The following is a 16,515-nucleotide window of genomic DNA, read 5'->3' as shown; positions in this document are numbered from 1 at the left end:
CACTATATAGATAACAGCTGTAGCGGCACAAATCCATTGTCTTACCGGCTCTGAATTCGGTGCTACACGCCGGCAGCCGGGACCTTTGCAGCCGCCGGCATATGTGTGCCGTGGCCGGCGCTCGGTTCCATCTCGCTGATGACCTCAGCGACGGCCTCGCCCCACCTATAAAAGCCGCCCGGCCTGCCCAGCCCGGGGCCGTTCAGAAGCGCTCTCAAACATCCAATCGAGTCTCATCAGAACTTCCTGGGCCGCCGCAGATCACTTCGATGGGACATCGGAGCTCATAATAAATAGTTCCAAGTCCTCCCAGAAGACATGTGTCGCGACCGAGAGCTATTTTCCGAGTTACAGCTGACACGGGACCGGGGACGGGTGCCTCGCGATTGCGAAACAAACCCCGGTGGAATACTAGGAATGCTTTCACCAGATAGGCATCGCCAGCGGATTGGCCTGTAAAAGTGCACCGTAGTTGCACTTGCACATTCAGATTAGCAAGATCTGACTTCGTGCTCTTTCGGGCTTAGGCCCTTACTGACCAAAGGCGTAAAGCGAATCCTTGGGTGAAGGCTGCCTTTCCATAGTTAATTATGAGCCGAGAAGCCTAAAAGAGAATCTACTTCTTTCAGCTAAATAAATTATCGTCATTGGTATCGTCCAATCACTACACTTTTGCTTCAAATGCAACACTATGTAATCGAACATGTCCCTTCGAGCATCACCTCTCCCGAGTGCATCCACCCCTTGTGTCGCCCCGATACCGTCGCCCCCATGTCGCCGCTCTGTCTCTCGCTGTCCCTGTGCCGCCCCTGTGCCGCCACCCTTATACCGCCGCCCCTGCGCCGCCCCATGTCGCCCCTGCGCCGCCCCCGTGTCGCCCCCCGGTGCCACGCTGCCGTCTGTCTCCCCGCTGTGCCACCACCGGGGAGTGGGCGGCGCGAGGCGGCCGTCAGATAGCGGCGGCCGGCTGTTTGGCCCTCCGCTGGGAGCGGCCGCCGAGAGCGCCCCCGGGAGCAATCTCGGCGGTCACCGCTGCCGACGGCGCGACGGGGCCGACGCGGCGGCTCGATGGGCCGGCCGCCGGCGCTCGGTGGCCCTCGGCGAGTGAAAATTGGCTCCCGCTGAGCCTGGACAATGGCTGTGCTGTGCTGTCTCTGCGCTAGGTGTGTGTTATGTGTGTTATATATGTTACAGGGAGTATGCGATTTCAGTTAGTTTGCAACGACCCTAGGGTGGTTGTAACCTCCCTGAACGATCAGTTTGTTTGCAACGACCCTAGGGACGTTACAAAATAACTGCTCGTTCCGGGACGTTGCAACGAAACTAGGGTCGTTGCAACCTCCCTAGTTAGTATGCAACGAACCTAGGGTTGTTACAAAATAACTAGGGAGTTTAAGAATTCATCGAGCCTCGTTTCACAGGAGGGCCGTCAACAATCTTGTCCAATGAAAATTTTGTTCAATCTAGTTCAGTTTAAGAGAAAAGGAGAACAAAATTTCAACATTCAGCTCAGGAGAATATGTGGTACCCGGGACAAGGTACGTAACCGTGATAATTTTGGCTGCATTATATCGCCAGCATATGCTTACATGTAGAAAATAGAGTCACTGGGGTAGGTGTGATGGATATCCGTCGCTATCCGTGTGCGGGTTATCCCTCACACTTTTAGGGGTGCGGGTCGGATAAAACCCCTCGTTGTTTCGCGATTATCTCGGGCTAAAAGCGACCGATCGTGACGAAACTTTGAGTGTCCTCGAACTGGTTACACATTCCCTATACAGGTACATGATCCTGAAACCAATGACCTTTGACCTCTGATCTGATTTCTGAAACCATGGCAGACCGAAATGTTTTGCCGTTCATGTTAGCGCACATAAAATTGCGTTTCCAGACTTCTATGGTGATTACATATAAACGTTCCAACACGTGAACTGATGTGACATATTATAGTGCATGTATGGCCTAAACTTTTGAATTCATTTTAAAAGGGGAAAAACGCAAGAAATTACCCTCTAAATTAGGGTAATTTCTTGCGTTTTTCCCCCTTTTAAAATGAATTCAAAAGTTTAGGCCATACATGCACTATAATATGTCACATCTGTCAATTGATAATCCTCAACGTGAACTGATGGTTGTCCCATGCATCATGATGGGTTTCAAGTTGACTTGTCAGTAGTCGGCCAGGTCAAGGTCATTGACGTTTGGTGACTTCGGGTGACTGTTTCAAATTTTCACGATTTTAAGGATTTTTTTATAGCTTATTGCGAATCCAGCATTCGTTGAGACATTTGAGAAGTAGTTACGTATAGTTGTGGTGCCAATGCAACTTGCTACGAAACTCTCGCTGGTGGTTTAGGTACGGGTGCTATAAACAGGTGGTGCGGGTGGGACGCCTACTACTTGACCCAAACCTACCAACCCAGCCTAGCTTAATCCTCGCCCCCTAGTTTTTTTTTTCGCGATAGCTCCGAACACGCCAGCAACAGATGGCTGAAACTAGGCATACCTGACCTTTGATTCAAGCCAGATCTTGTGACACCAACCAGATTTTCAGGTCAGGTCAGGTTACTGACCTATGACGTCATAAGTGGACGGTCCTCAGATGCCGCAACTTCGCAACGCCCTCGGTCCCAGAGGAGCTTTTAGAGGGGGATGGAACTTACAGAACGTGCATCTTCTAGTAGTCTCACAACTTGTACCTCAAGGATTTTTCCTAAAGATCACATGAGGTCAGGTCGGTCACGTGACCTCACCACTATAAGTCAATTGAGAAAAATGAAAACTGCTATTCTGGCGCCGGGAGCGATCTCAAAATATCTCAAGCACACGGATCGTGATTTCATGCACTCCTTGCAAGGTTAGATGCTTCAATTTTGCATTGTTGACGTTGCGTGATTATGACGTCACTAGGGTCATACGAGCTTCTCGTCAATAACTCCCGATCAAACTGAGCTTGCGAGTCGGCCAAGCCACCAATGAACTGAGGAAGACCTGCCGAATCGAATAATATGCAACATGACCTCCTTTGACCAATTTCACGACCTAGGGGTCTCAGACATGACCTTGACCCGAGGTCAGCACCTCAAGTTGACCTCATCCGAACAAAAGTATACCATTCGACGCGCCTGAGCAAGGCGAGCACGTTTATGCTAAAATCGCGCTCTGCAACGTTTTTTTAAAGTTATTAATCAAAAAACCGAACCCGTGTCTTGGGTCACAGGACCTGACCTCAGAGGTCACCGGTTGACCTGAGACCTTAAAATCGGGTACTAGCTGCTGTGTCTCCTAACGGCACACACGCTCGTTTTTCTGCGACGCTCCAACTCCAACAGGGGTGAAAAACGACGAGGGGGTCGTACCAACCCTCCTCCCGGCCGGCGCGTATGTAGAAAACCAACAGGTCCTGTGGGTTAACTCTCGCCCTTATTGGTGTTTTGCTAGCTGCAAACGCACAGGGCGGGGCTAGGTTATTGGTTGACCTTCCAGGTCAGGCCAGTGACTCAAAAGTCGGGAAAATCGGGACCTATGACCTGATAAAACTTTGGAGAGTTAAGTTGTTACGATGTTTTCGGGGCGCTGATCACGAATTTCATGTTAGCTTTGATCACCGATGATGTCTTGATGCTTTTAGGCCAGGTCGGGTCAGGTCAGGTCAGGTCAACCAGTAGGCGTCTTGCTAGCTGTCCATAATAGGTGTCAACCAACACTAACCCGGTTTACATAAGGTTTGTTGCAAGCTTATATCTCCGTCCGTGATGTTGCAAAAGATGCCAATGTTGCTTAACAATTTACAAAATGATCCCCTCTAAATATTTGAAGACCACTGCAGCGAAGTTCGCCAAATTAACGAGCTGGAGCCTCGTCAAATATGCTATGTAAACCGGGTTACTGACAGCTTCGTGAGTCCGTGACATTGTTACACTGACGAAGGCGCCAAAATTACTTCGTAAATGTTCAAATGGGTGCTAAATTCGAAATCAGCTCCAAAAAGTAGCTTAAAAATATATGAGCCCAGAAGAAGTGAACTAAGGTCATCAAAGGTCAATTACCTTGACCTGACCTTCACGTGACCTTGACACCCACCATAATGCATGGGAACACCATCATTTCACATGTTTGAACGTTTACGATCACAAAAAGACTGGAAACGAGCGGATAATAGCCGTTTTTACGAAGGGCTTCCTGGCGAATGCCTATCTAATTTGAACAAATCTGCATCAAATGTGCACCTAATCTGCACAGAATGTGTACTAGATGGCCGTCGTGAAATACTCCTGAGCTGAATGTTTAAGTTTTGCTCCCCTTTTCTTTTAAATGAGCTAGATTGCACAGCATTTTCATAGGGCAAGATTGTTGACGGCCCTCCTGTGAAACGAGACTCCGATGAATTCTTAAACTCCCTAGTTATTTTGTAACAACCCTAGGTTCGTTGCATACTAACTAGGGAGGTTGCAACGACCCTAGTTTCGTTACAACGTCCCGGAACGAGCAGTTATTTTGTAACGTCCCTAGGGTCGTTGCAAACAAACTGATCGTTCAGGGAGGTTACAACCACCCTAGGGTCGTTGCAAACTAACTGAAATCGCATACTCCCTGTAACATATATGTGTTTGTGTCTTTGCTTAGGTGAATGTTTGCCTTCAAGGTCGGGTGCACCGGTGATTTTTTTTTCAAACTGACGTCAAACAGATAATCTTTAAATCGATGTGCTATTCATTCCACCAATAAGAAATCGCTTAAGTCTCACGGACACAAATATACCTTGATGAAGGCTTGAAACGCTTCAGGGCAGTGTATCCATTCGTTCGTTCAGCATCAATGAGCAGGTGTGCACGTGTGTGCTCTATGTAAACATTGTCATCCAGCCCGGTGAAGGCTGTTCCGGCGTAGTACACCAGCCAGTCAGGGTCTTTGGGTGCTGTTCGCCACTACCTGTGTAGACGGCGTGCATTTACTTCACAATTGTCACAGAGACAGGTTCGATTTAGCTGGTAAATATGTGCTGATGCTAAGACCTGAAGAGCGAGCACGACAGCGCATCGGAAAAGGCTTTCACGTGGGTATATACCGGGAATCTGTCGAGTTTTTGACTGGCACCCGAAAGGGCGCTCTAAAATCAAATCGACGCATCTATTCCGTCAACGCTCTACGCTCCCGCATACATTTTACATGGAGTCGTTGAAAATCGCTTTGCACAATTTAATGATTTACCTCTCCATTTCTGATATATCTCGTTTCACTACTGCTTCGATGATTAAACATGCCCACTAGCTCAAATCTGTGTTTGATCATTGATAAGATGCTTGGGCGAACTCAGACTAGAACCAAACTTTTGAATGTCAACTATTCACAATAACCACAGCACTCTAGCATTTGACCTCCAGACCTACTGACGAGCCTCTCCCAGCCGTGATGCCGGGGGCGGTCCGCTGCAAACCCCTTTCATCCATCATCTTTGCGCTGCTAAGTGTCGGCGGCGGCGGTGAGCGTCCCAGAGAGGCGGCCGACCCGTCGACCGAGCTGCCTTGTCACCTCACTCACCCCCCACGTTAATGCCAGTTATCCCCATGAATAAAAGATGGCGCGGATGATTGATTCACGGGATTTGGCTGTGCGGCGATTCACAGCTCTCCCTCCGGTGCACGGCGGGTGTCGCCCCCGGGGCACGGACGCGCGACAGCTGCGCCCGCCGGCCGCCGCCGCTGATGGGCGCAATTCCGAGACTATGAATGCTAAGATGTGCTCCGAAATAGCCGTATTAGTGGATCCGCTGCGTCTGCCGCCGCTGGCGTTTTTTATGTGTCAGTCCATTGTGGATCACATTTACAGCTCTTTGTGAAGATAATGACATTCTAATATGTCATATAGGGTCCTTGAATATGATTTAAAGTTCGATTCAGCAGAGTTTATGCTACTTTATGCTTAGTTTGTCACACCTTACATTGCAATATTATCGGCAGCGATGAGCGAACCACAATGTGACATGACCTATGCAATATGCATAATGCATATCCTGCTCCGATTTCGTCGTTATCATATATACATTCACACAGGTTACACGGCGAGGTAGGTCCATAACTCATTAATTGCATTTATTCAGGCGGTTCATTGTCATTCGTGCGATAAGCCTCGGTGTCGAAATGTGGTGAAAGTGCCGCCTGAGTTGTTGGTCTTCTAATAACGTTGGTGTCGCATAATGACATATGCCTAACGACACGCAACTGCAGCGTATATTAGGGATTAGTACCCCATTGTACAGGCTGCTTTGCTCTACATATATCCATGTAATCCGTAGGTAAACACGGTTATTGATAAATCATGAATGCATTTGTTTGAAAAGTAACTCTCAAAATAATGTACATGGAAATGGACGTTGTCGGTATCCTGAGATAACTGTAGTGTTTCTCATCAACTGGGCTAGGAACATTATTACCGTTCCAAAAATAAATTGAAAGGGAAGAAAGAAAGAGAGAGAGAGAAAAAAACAGCGTAACGATGGGACGGGAAAATTGATGACGATGATGGTGATGCTGGGATACCTGGGTTTCGGAAGCCTGCTGGGAGATTGTATATTCGTTTACGTTTACATTGATGGACGCTGGTGCGTCTCTGGGAGGCTGGTGAACAGTACCCTGCCGTTCAGGAAATCGAAGGGCGATGCTCTGTCGTTTTGGAGACCGACGGACGATGTCCTGTCGGTTTGGAGGCTGATAATCGGTGCTGTGTTGTTTCAGACAGTCACACAGTAGTCACTGTATCCCAGTCTGTTTTGGAGCGTGATGGTCTATCCTCTGTCGTTTCAGACGGTCCCACAGTGGTCACTGTGCCCCAGTCTGTTTTGGTGGCTGATAATCGGTGATGTGTCGTTTCAGACGGTCCCACAGTGGTCACTGTGCCCCAGTCTGTTTTGGTGGCTGATGGTCGGTGATGTGTCGTTTCAGACGGTCCCACAGTGGTCACTGTACCCCAGTCTGTTTTGGTGGCTGATGATCGGTGATGTGTCGTTTCAGACACATCACATGTGATGTGTCGTTTCAGACACATCACAGTGGTCACTGTGCCCCAGTCTGTTTTGGAGGCTGACGAATGGTATTCTGTCGTTTCAGACGGTCCCACGGTGGTCACTGTACCCCAGTCTGTTTTGGTGGCTGATGATCGGTGATGTGTTGTTTCAGATGGTCCCACAGTGGTCACTGTACCCCAGTCTGTTTTAAGGTGGCTGATGATCGGTGATGTGTCGTTTCAGACGGTCCCACAGTGGTCACTGTACCCCAGTCGGGTGTGGTGGTCGCAGAGCGGGGAACAGATGAGACTCTGCAGTGTACGGCCGACGGGAAACCCCAGCCAACCATCACCTGGAGGAAACAGGTAAGAAAGGGTTCGTCCCGATAGCATGTTTATTAATCCCACCCAGAAATGACAAACAAAGCCTCTGATTGGCCAGTTTCGGCTGACAGACGCAGAATATTTGTCAGCAATAGAATACTATGCTTTAGCACGTTTTCAATAATGACGCATCCGTTACATTTACAGGTTAGGGCAGCTAAAATATTGTAATGGATCTAACATGTTAAATATAACATTTTTGGAAGCCCGTACAGATTGTTTCTAGTGAGTTAGGTGTTACAAAGTATTAAAAGAAATGATTGTTATCTGTTAAATAAAGAACAAAAGCTTTTAGCTACTAACATCCGCCTGACAGTCTCCAGAATCCTGCGTACGGGGACACCGCAGTCTCTGTTTCTTATGTTATCGCAATGGGGAAAAATTGAAATTTTAAATGAGTCAGTATCGTGTTAAGAAGTACTGATGCTTTCAAAACTAAATGCCTTTCAATTCAAATTCCAGAATATCCTTTCGCGGAAATTGAGCACTTCTCAACCTGTCTCTAACGCTACAAGTCTGAACAGTGAGCGTCTCATGCGTTGCTCACGTATCGCGATAAAAAGGACGGCGTCATATAATCAAATGAACTTTTCTTATGCATAGAGCATTTGAAACCTCACACCAAACGCCTCCCTTCCTTGTTTTCCACTGCTGCCTTTCACATACCTTACCTAGTACCTACCCAATGACCGTTCCAGCTCGACGTTCCTTATCGACTGCCTCACATTCAACGGCCATATCCCACCTACGCTGAAAACCAATCGGAGGCACTTTCAATCGTCCCTTGAATAAAATTGCTACCTACACGCATTTAGAGGAGAACGAGACCCAGAAAAGGCGTGCATAAAACGATCGGTTTCGGCCCCCATGGAATAAGCCAGGAGGTAAAATCATATTGATTGAAGAACATTTTCGAGGACATGATATCTATTAGATATTATTTTGCAAAGGTATTGTGAACATAACGTCCGCGTATCGCAGCTCTGAATCTGCTGGTGTCAGTCCCATGCAGCAGCCACCGGACCACTGCCCCGCCGCCTGCCGTTCGCTGATCATACAGGCCGGCTGTCCCAGTGTCTCATCAAACGATCACAGCTGACTCATTATTTATAAAATGCCAAACAAAAACAGACACCCAATAGTATAGATCACGCCAGCTCTTTCAGTCATGCGCGTGGAGATATATCGCGTGTCGGGTCGCGGCCGGCCGGCCGCGGACCATTTTCAGAAGTGGCGGGCAGACCGTGCGTCGAGTACTTGCTTTCTCGCGCGGCGGTACTGGCGTTCACTAGCATTGTTTAAAATATTTTCATTTGCCATGAACTTGAAATTATACACTGTAATTAACGATCTTTTGTCAATTATTACAAGTTCTTCAAATTTATTCTTTGAAAGCAAATGATTTCATTTCACTCAAGAATTGTCTTGTCCACCACTACAACCGCCACCCAGCCGCCATCCATTGGAAGAGATAGGCTCTGCGGCACAAAGTGTCGTTTTAAACTGGACTGGGAACCAATGTGTGATGACATTTCGAGCTAAATTTATGCTCATTGTGTACCTAGAAGCATTGGGAACAACGCTCTGACTGTACATTTTTAGATTTTTGCCTCTAAATGAAAATATTTACAATCAAGTACTTTGCGAGCGCAGTTTAGAAGCTCCCGTAATGTTAAAGTCCTATCTCCTACAAGTATGTAAATACTGCTCTAGGGAACCAACAGTTCGCATCGTACTAGCTTTAAATTATATCCATATTGTTCCCAGTACTTTGCTGAACACTGTGGTGAGTGTACATTTTTCGTTTTTTGCTTTACAAGCGTAAAATTCGTCTGGTTTTATACCACTTAATTCGCCTCCATAGCCCGGTAACGGCGCCGCGCGGCGCGGCCGGCCGGCGCCCGCTGTAGTTCCAAACACTGCCCGATAGATGGCAGGCGCAGAAGTGGTCCCAGCCGTCCCGGTACGGGTAGTTTTCCTATCACAGATCACACTGAACAGAGGAAAAGCGTACACACGCAGCATAAATAATGCATTATCAAGTACACCGATCGATGCATCGTGGAATACACCGAAAAAATACATCACTGCTTTAACGTTCCCCAGGTCGGTGGGCCGTGGGGGCGTTTTTGGCCACACCTGACAATTTTGTGCTTGCATAGATAAAACGACACGAAACTTAGTATAGCTTATGTATGCATCGATTCGTATCAATTGTGAAAAAAGTAACCCCATGTCACCTAAGGTCAGGTCAGGTCACCATGAAGTAGAAGTTTGAAACTCGAGCTATTGCATGAGAGAATCAGTACCAACATCTTGAATATCTTTAATTTTGATATCGGTGGTGACCTAGGGTCAGGTCAACTTTGCGACGTCTCCAGTTTCAGTCAGTATGAGGAACTCGAAATGTTCTGCTTTTGAAACAAAAGCACTCAAACATCGGGATCTATCGTATGCTCCTGAGGTCATCTCAGGTCATGTAACGCCTCCCAACAGTTTATATTTGTACATCGATTTTAGATGGAACGTGGCCAGAGCGCTAAAAGCATCATAATCATAGGCGGCGGAACAGGCCGAGGGCACCGGGGCACCGTGCCCCATTTGATTTTGGCATTTAACATGAGCCCTATGGGCGTTGCATGGAAAGAATGAGACCAAAAGTCGGCAATGCCCCCTTAATTGAAGGCGTTCCGCCGCTACTGATGTTAATCTCAATTTCAATGTAACGAATCAATGACATGCAAAATGGCATTTTCTGCGACATTGACCTGGGGTCAAATTAATTAAGCTGACCTTGTTAGGCCAAGAAGACGAGAGAAACGCAGTGCCGGTAAAATCAACGTAATAAAAGGTTGGTATCAGTTTAAAAAAAAATTAAAGAAAAGACGACTTCCGAAGCAAGCCGATTGTTCAGTTGTTGCCCTTTGGAGGCTTAACCCTAGTTGACCTTAGCTCAAATCTGAGAACCTGAAAGATTTTCGAAAGAGCTATCGAATTCGCTTTTCCGCGGCGCTTTAGCTTCTTTGGTTCCCGAATTATGAACCAATTTGTGAAGTTGTCAAAATCGGGGGCCAAAATTCGTCATTATTTTACTTTTGGTGACCTCCAGTGACCTCAGCGATGACCTGATCAAAAATGACCTGTATGATTCTGAAGAAAAATAGCGATCTATAGATTGATTTTACTGCGTCTTTCCAGCTTTGCTACATTCCAAGATAACCTGGTGTGGCCGAATACACCTCCTCCCCCCCCCACCAAGTTGGCTGAGGGCCACCCGGGCGCGGGTTAATAACATGGCGCAACAGGTTTTGTTATCAACTTGTCCTTTTCACACATAGGCGACACTAGATATCACAGCCAACGCCTATCACCAAACTGGTGGTGGGCTTCGGCCAGCGATCGCCGATCGGGGCCAACGCGGGCTCTTACTCGTCCACAATCAGCAAGAATGATGAACTACAGCTGCTCCAGACTGGCCACTTCAATCCAGCGTGTAATCTTCAGTCCACATCAGAACCACTAGTGAAACTCTACTGAGTGGGCCAACTGCACTGCATCTTTGACCTCCTTTGCAGCTCTGACTTTTCAGAATTTGAACAGCCTTCTCTTTCCCACCCTTCTGTGCTGATGAATGATGATCCTTTGGAAACCTGGAAAAAGACAGTACAGACTTAGGGAGATGAAACTGTTTTGCTATGGGTCTGTTCCAGTTGCACTTCCTAACACATCTAAACTCCTCAAAGAGCAAGATAGAGGAGGTTGGAGCAGGGCGCTTCTTGGCTTTGTAGGGGCGAAAGCTGCCACTGGAGCAGGGAAGCAATCTTGGAGGAGTTAAGAGGTGTTAGGAAGTGCGACTGGAACAGACCCTATGACAATGTCTGTGCATAGAGCAAGCAGATGGTAGAAGTGGTCAATTGGTGAGTGGAACAAATGCAAATGTCAGGAAAGCAGTCATATTTTGTGATAGACATGATGCAGATGTTGGCCAAGCTGACAAGGCAGATATAATTACCAGCTTGTTATACTAGTCTATAACTCATCATATTTTCATGTTTAACAGAGGGAATATAATGTAAAAAAACCTTAGCCAGGCCAGATGAAAGTAGATAATATAAGTTCTATAGAAAAATGTTTATGTAAGTAATGTAGTATTTGTGGTTTTTAGAGGCTAGGTAAATGTGTTCCCTGTTCAACAATTCTTCAGCATTCAGACATTGATGTCAATGTACAATGTACATGCATCAACATACCTGTTGTGAAGTGATTCTGGGCTGCTTTCCTGAGCAGTTGATGGCCACCACTGGAATCTTAAAAACACAGCTTATTTTTTCCATTTTGTTAACTATGACTGAGGATCTTCTGTGCTGAAAGAGAGATAGACAATAGACATCAGCTGATAGACATCGTACAATGTACAACTCATTTGTGAAACAAGATCAATTCCATTTAGGGGTAGGTCGTAGGATAATGGTGACATGAATGAATTTCAGTTTTCACTTTTCACCAGTCCAGGTACCTGGTGACAAAATGAAATATAGGAGGTATCAATGATAATGTTTCTGGTAGAAAATGCAGGCATTTTAGAATTCAGTTGAAGCTTTAGATGGAGGATTTTTGGAAAATATTTGCCACAAATAACATTGGAATCTCAGAAACAAAAATCAAATCTTACTTGATGTCAAAAACAAATCAAACTATTACCATTGAGCACCAAGCAGCATGCTGAGTAGTCATTCACTAAGACATATGCATGATGTTACACATGGCTACAGTACTTTGAAATAGCTTTTATAAAATGTATGCACTCATGCAATCTTAACATGTAAAATGTCAGCTAAAACTTGTCTTACACTAAACCTGCTAAGCCAAGAAAAAAAGATAAATATGAGAAGCCCAAAACAAGTTATTGAAAATATAAACACAGGTAACGTTACAACAAAACTGAGTCAAAACACTCAAAACTAAGTGTTTCAATGAACGCAAGATTAATGCGTGTCACAGAAGCAGCTGTCCTCTGTAAAGCAGAGTGGGCACAGCATGGTGAAAGCAGGAAGTGGTGCACAAAACTGAATTAAGAAGAGTGCCCGACTAATTGTATCTACATCCCTTTACATGTAGGTACTTACAAAATTTGAGCACAATCAGCCAAAACTTAACTGTGAAGGAGGCCATGCCCACTCGCACATGAGAGGTGTGCAAAAACATGCCTGTAATACCTTATGCCTAGATACATAAAGATGAAAATGTGTTGTGTCTGTGTGCCTGGTTAGTGGCATGACGTGACATGACTATTATCAATACCTGACAGTACAATTATCATGATATTATCATTATTGCAATTGTAATAAAAAATGATCAATTGAACTTTTCTGCTCACTTTACATAGCCAAAATACCTGAGATTTTTTAATATCAAGTTTGCGTACTCCAAAATCGTAACTTCTGCTTCCTCCAGTACTTTATAAGTTTGCGCAAGACTATTATCCATTAGATGTAGGGACAATCATGACCACTTGACTAAAAAATGGTTCACTTGGTTCTTACAAGCCTGTTAACTCACTACACAAGGGGAGGGGGCACTGCAAAATGGTGTGGAAATCGCCACATTTGTCTCATGATGTTTGATGCATAATAATCGGTATCAAAATATCGTCGTATTAGTATGCAAGGTCACCAAAGAATGAGCCAACGTTATTTATCAAATGTCAAAGCAAATTGGCAATATCTAGCACAACAAAACACATAATTCAACACCTAACGATGCCGGCCGAGTCCCCGATACCACCATGGCGACCGCTCAAGTCCAACTGGCCGGCAACTGGCCAATCAGGGAGCTTGTTTGTCATTTCTGGGTGGGATTAAAAAACATGCGTCCCGATATTACTTATATCGCTACTTAGTGTTACACAGTCACATAACGAATATTACTTGAGAAGTGCACATGTTTTATCATTCAACCTCTCATGAGACCCTCTTTTTATAGAAACTGACCAAGCGTGTGTGCTGTTTTATTTTCCAAGCTAAGACGCTTCATCCCCTTGCCAAAACGAAATGGGATTTCTTAATCTTTTAGCTGTCGCCATTACTTTCCATGAACGCTACTTTGGAAAGCCCCGCGCCTTGTCGGGCGTATATTAGCGGCGCTTGGAATTAGCTGATGTCAGCGGGTCTTTAAAGGTCACAATCAATGGCGCCATAGACATTTCGTCGGAGAAACTCTCTGTCTTACCCTTATGTAACCGTTACCAGACATGAGATTCCTGTTTCACTCTGAAACGCTTCTCCCTATTCACACATGCAGTATTGAGTTTAATGGGCCTGCTGATGCATGACATCACGGTTGTGTAAGGAAGTCGACATCTCTGTAACACCAAGCCAGTCTGACTCGCTGAATCCTTGCGATCTAGAGGCGGCACCAATGAGTTCGATGCCAGACGAAACCCTTGGGAGGCGACGCTCCTCTTTTTCCGGGGGAAACAATCAGCCTCGGCGAGGTCTGAGACTCGGCCAGCTTCAATCGGCCGACGTGACAGATTCTCGATTGAGCGGCCGCAGTGCGGCGGGCCTCTGTGGGACCAGTTTGTGTTGGTGGACTCAGTCCGAGACGCATCGGGCTCTTGGGGAAACGTGACGAGCTATTCCGACGGCGATTTCAATCTACGCTGCTCTCAGACGTCTTTGTTCTGTTTGGTTTCTCATTTGATAATTATTTTATCCCCATACGTCGACCACTGATCAGTCTAACACTGCTATTTTCCCTAGCTTAGCCTTACTATAGAGACAATAATCTGATCTCATTAGCTCCCCTTTCTCACTCTGACTTAATGGTTCTCATTGGATCCCCCCTACCGTTCTCAGTCGGGCGACCTGCCCGGCGGCGAGAAGGTGGCCGCCGGAGAGCGTTACACGGTCTCGGACATCACTCGACAGATGGCCGGCGTGTACGAGTGCGTGGCCGACAACGGACTGGGCCAGGTGGCAGTCGGCGCAATACGGCTGCAGGTTCACTGTGAGTCGCTCTAGATTTTATCGTACCGTTTATAGTTTTCAGGCATGTATGTAGAGTGTGCAATGCATGCATCTGCTCCATGTCTCTTTGCATTCTACCATTCGGCTAGGAAAGAAAACTTATTTTGTGTGGCATTATCGAAATGAATAGTACTGGTATTGAGTCACTGATGGTCACGCTACTTCGTACTGAAAACGCCACCGCACGGCTGTGGGTAGACATGTGGGAGGCAGTGACGTAAGTGTCAAGGATAGGATGTTTAATTGCTCTCCAGAAATAAACCGAGTGAGTTGTTGAGTCGTGGCAGCCGTATGTAGGTGAGGTCTTTTACAGCTGATGTGCGCTGAGAGACGAGCAGACATGGGATTTACCGCTTTGGTATGTTGCAATTGAGATATATCAGATACCGGACCTCATCATAAGCATACATGATAGCTATTATTAAATTATTGAATTGCTGGTAAACTAATTATCACTGTCCCTGCTGAGCCGTAAGGGATGTAGCTCTACTGTTCGCCGGCTCATTAGTCGTGTGCCGTAAGAAACCAACTGCGCCGACTGCGACATCCACAGCCCTGAGCCGGACCGAAATTGGCGTGCCGTGTTTACGTCTGAAGGAGGGCGCCCTTGAGTTTTCCCTTGCAAACACGTTACGGCGAGCGACAGACGTTGGTCGGCAGTGGTATCGATTTCCTGTTACCATTGACTTGTGGGTATTTGCCTCTGCCGTTCTTACCTGAAAGGAAAAACATCAACTTCACGTCCAAATGCAGACGAATGCATGCTATATTACGAGTATGGCTTAACCGCTTAACCGCTCCGAATCGTACTAGTGATTAATTGTCGCAACTTCTTATCATGTGTGACATATAAATAGCCTACTTTATAGCCTTCCCTAGGACCATTAGTAAAGGATGGTGTTTTCGAAGCAGTACGTCAAAGCACACCAAAGCGCTCTCTCATTTGAACCTAACCCACGGATACGGGAGAGACACGAGCATCCGAGATAGCAGCTTCGAGCCAAAACACGTCACTCAGGTGTGTTTAATCCTCTTTGTTTTCGAATTGTGCCGAGGAGTTCACTTCTTAATGTCAGTTCCAGACTGTGAAAAACATTCTGTAGATCAAATAAGCAGCACCTCACTGCGGCGTTAAGTCCAAGCCATCAGATGTGCTTTTTAAAAATAGAAACGAGGTATACTCGGCAATGTTGGGCTTTGGCAGCGAAAAGATATAATATACATAGATAAGTGAACAATCCTCAATCCCTACAAGTAGATCAAGTTTAGGACTAATAGCTGAAGCTTTTTGTTCAGATTGCAAAAATAACTCAGTTTGTCCAATTAAAATGAATACACAGTCCAATTAAGATAAATACACACCCATAGTGCAGGGGTGAACAAATGTGCCGAGTTGGGGTAGCACGGGCGCAGCAAATCCGCCGCTGCCCTAGCGGTGACCTTAACCTCCGCCGTCTGTTGCGGCTCCAAAGCCAAGCCGGCGTGGAATTGGGAAAGCTCGTGCTACCCCAACTCGGCACAAATATTCACCCCTGCCATAGTGATACCATCAACATGAGCCATCGTCGTTTGAAATAGAAATAACCATGTGCACATTCATGAACGTCGGTGGCAATTTTACTACAATACCATTCAGCGCAATAGTGAGCATGTCACCTGATTAGTGACTGTCTGTTTGGGAGCGGCAGTGAGACAGTTAGTAATGGCGCATTACCTCCCAGCACAGCGGTTGTGTGACCAGTGACTTGGCGTTTTTTTAAGACTTGGTGTTCGTGTACAGCAGTGGATCGTTTCTTGACTTGCTTCCCCTCCTGCTGGCCATTTCCCATGGCCTGTTCTCCTCCCTCGCTGGTCTGTTACTGACTCTATGCCTGCTCTCGCTGACCGGCAGACCCGCCAGAAGTGGAGGTGGAAAAGAGCACAGTTTACACCGGCGAGGGCTACAGCGTGGTCCTGGTCTGCTTCGTGTACGCCGATCCACCAGCCAAGGTGAGACACGGGTTGGACAGGTCTAAGGGCTGAATATTATACAAATGTTCGCTGTTTACTTTTTGCTACACTGGAAAAGTAGTTATGTCAATGATGGGCTTGATCTTAGGTG

The 16,515-nt window shown here is 46.4% G+C and overlaps 1 protein-coding gene and 1 long non-coding RNA gene across 2 annotated transcripts in view; one reads left to right on the top strand and one right to left on the bottom strand.

Annotated features, from left to right (window-relative positions):
• Positions 1-7,226: 7,226 nt before the first annotated feature.
• LOC122376323 (neural cell adhesion molecule 1-A-like) overlaps positions 7,227-16,515 on the top strand; it is a 28,137-nt gene continuing 18,848 nt past the window's right edge. The window contains exons 1-3 of the mRNA XM_043356137.1: positions 7,227-7,368; positions 14,244-14,394; positions 16,306-16,403. Coding sequence (XP_043212072.1) covers positions 14,316-14,394; positions 16,306-16,403 — 177 coding nt within the window. The 5' untranslated portion in view covers positions 7,227-7,368; positions 14,244-14,315. The remainder of the gene's footprint in view (positions 7,369-14,243; positions 14,395-16,305; positions 16,404-16,515) is intronic.
• Positions 10,283-11,724, bottom strand: LOC122376324. Its single transcript, XR_006255608.1, has 2 exons — positions 11,637-11,724; positions 10,283-11,036 (listed from the first exon to the last, which is right to left on the bottom strand). It is a non-coding gene; the product is annotated as an uncharacterized LOC122376324 (long non-coding RNA).

This window comes from Amphibalanus amphitrite, unplaced genomic scaffold, assembly GCF_019059575.1.
Source record: "Amphibalanus amphitrite isolate SeventyFive unplaced genomic scaffold, NRLGWU_Aamphi_draft 002100F_arrow, whole genome shotgun sequence".
Taxonomy (NCBI): Eukaryota; Metazoa; Arthropoda; class Thecostraca; order Balanomorpha; family Balanidae; genus Amphibalanus; species Amphibalanus amphitrite.
Note: the sequence above shows the minus strand (reverse complement) of the source record. Positions and strands in the feature narration are given on the sequence as shown.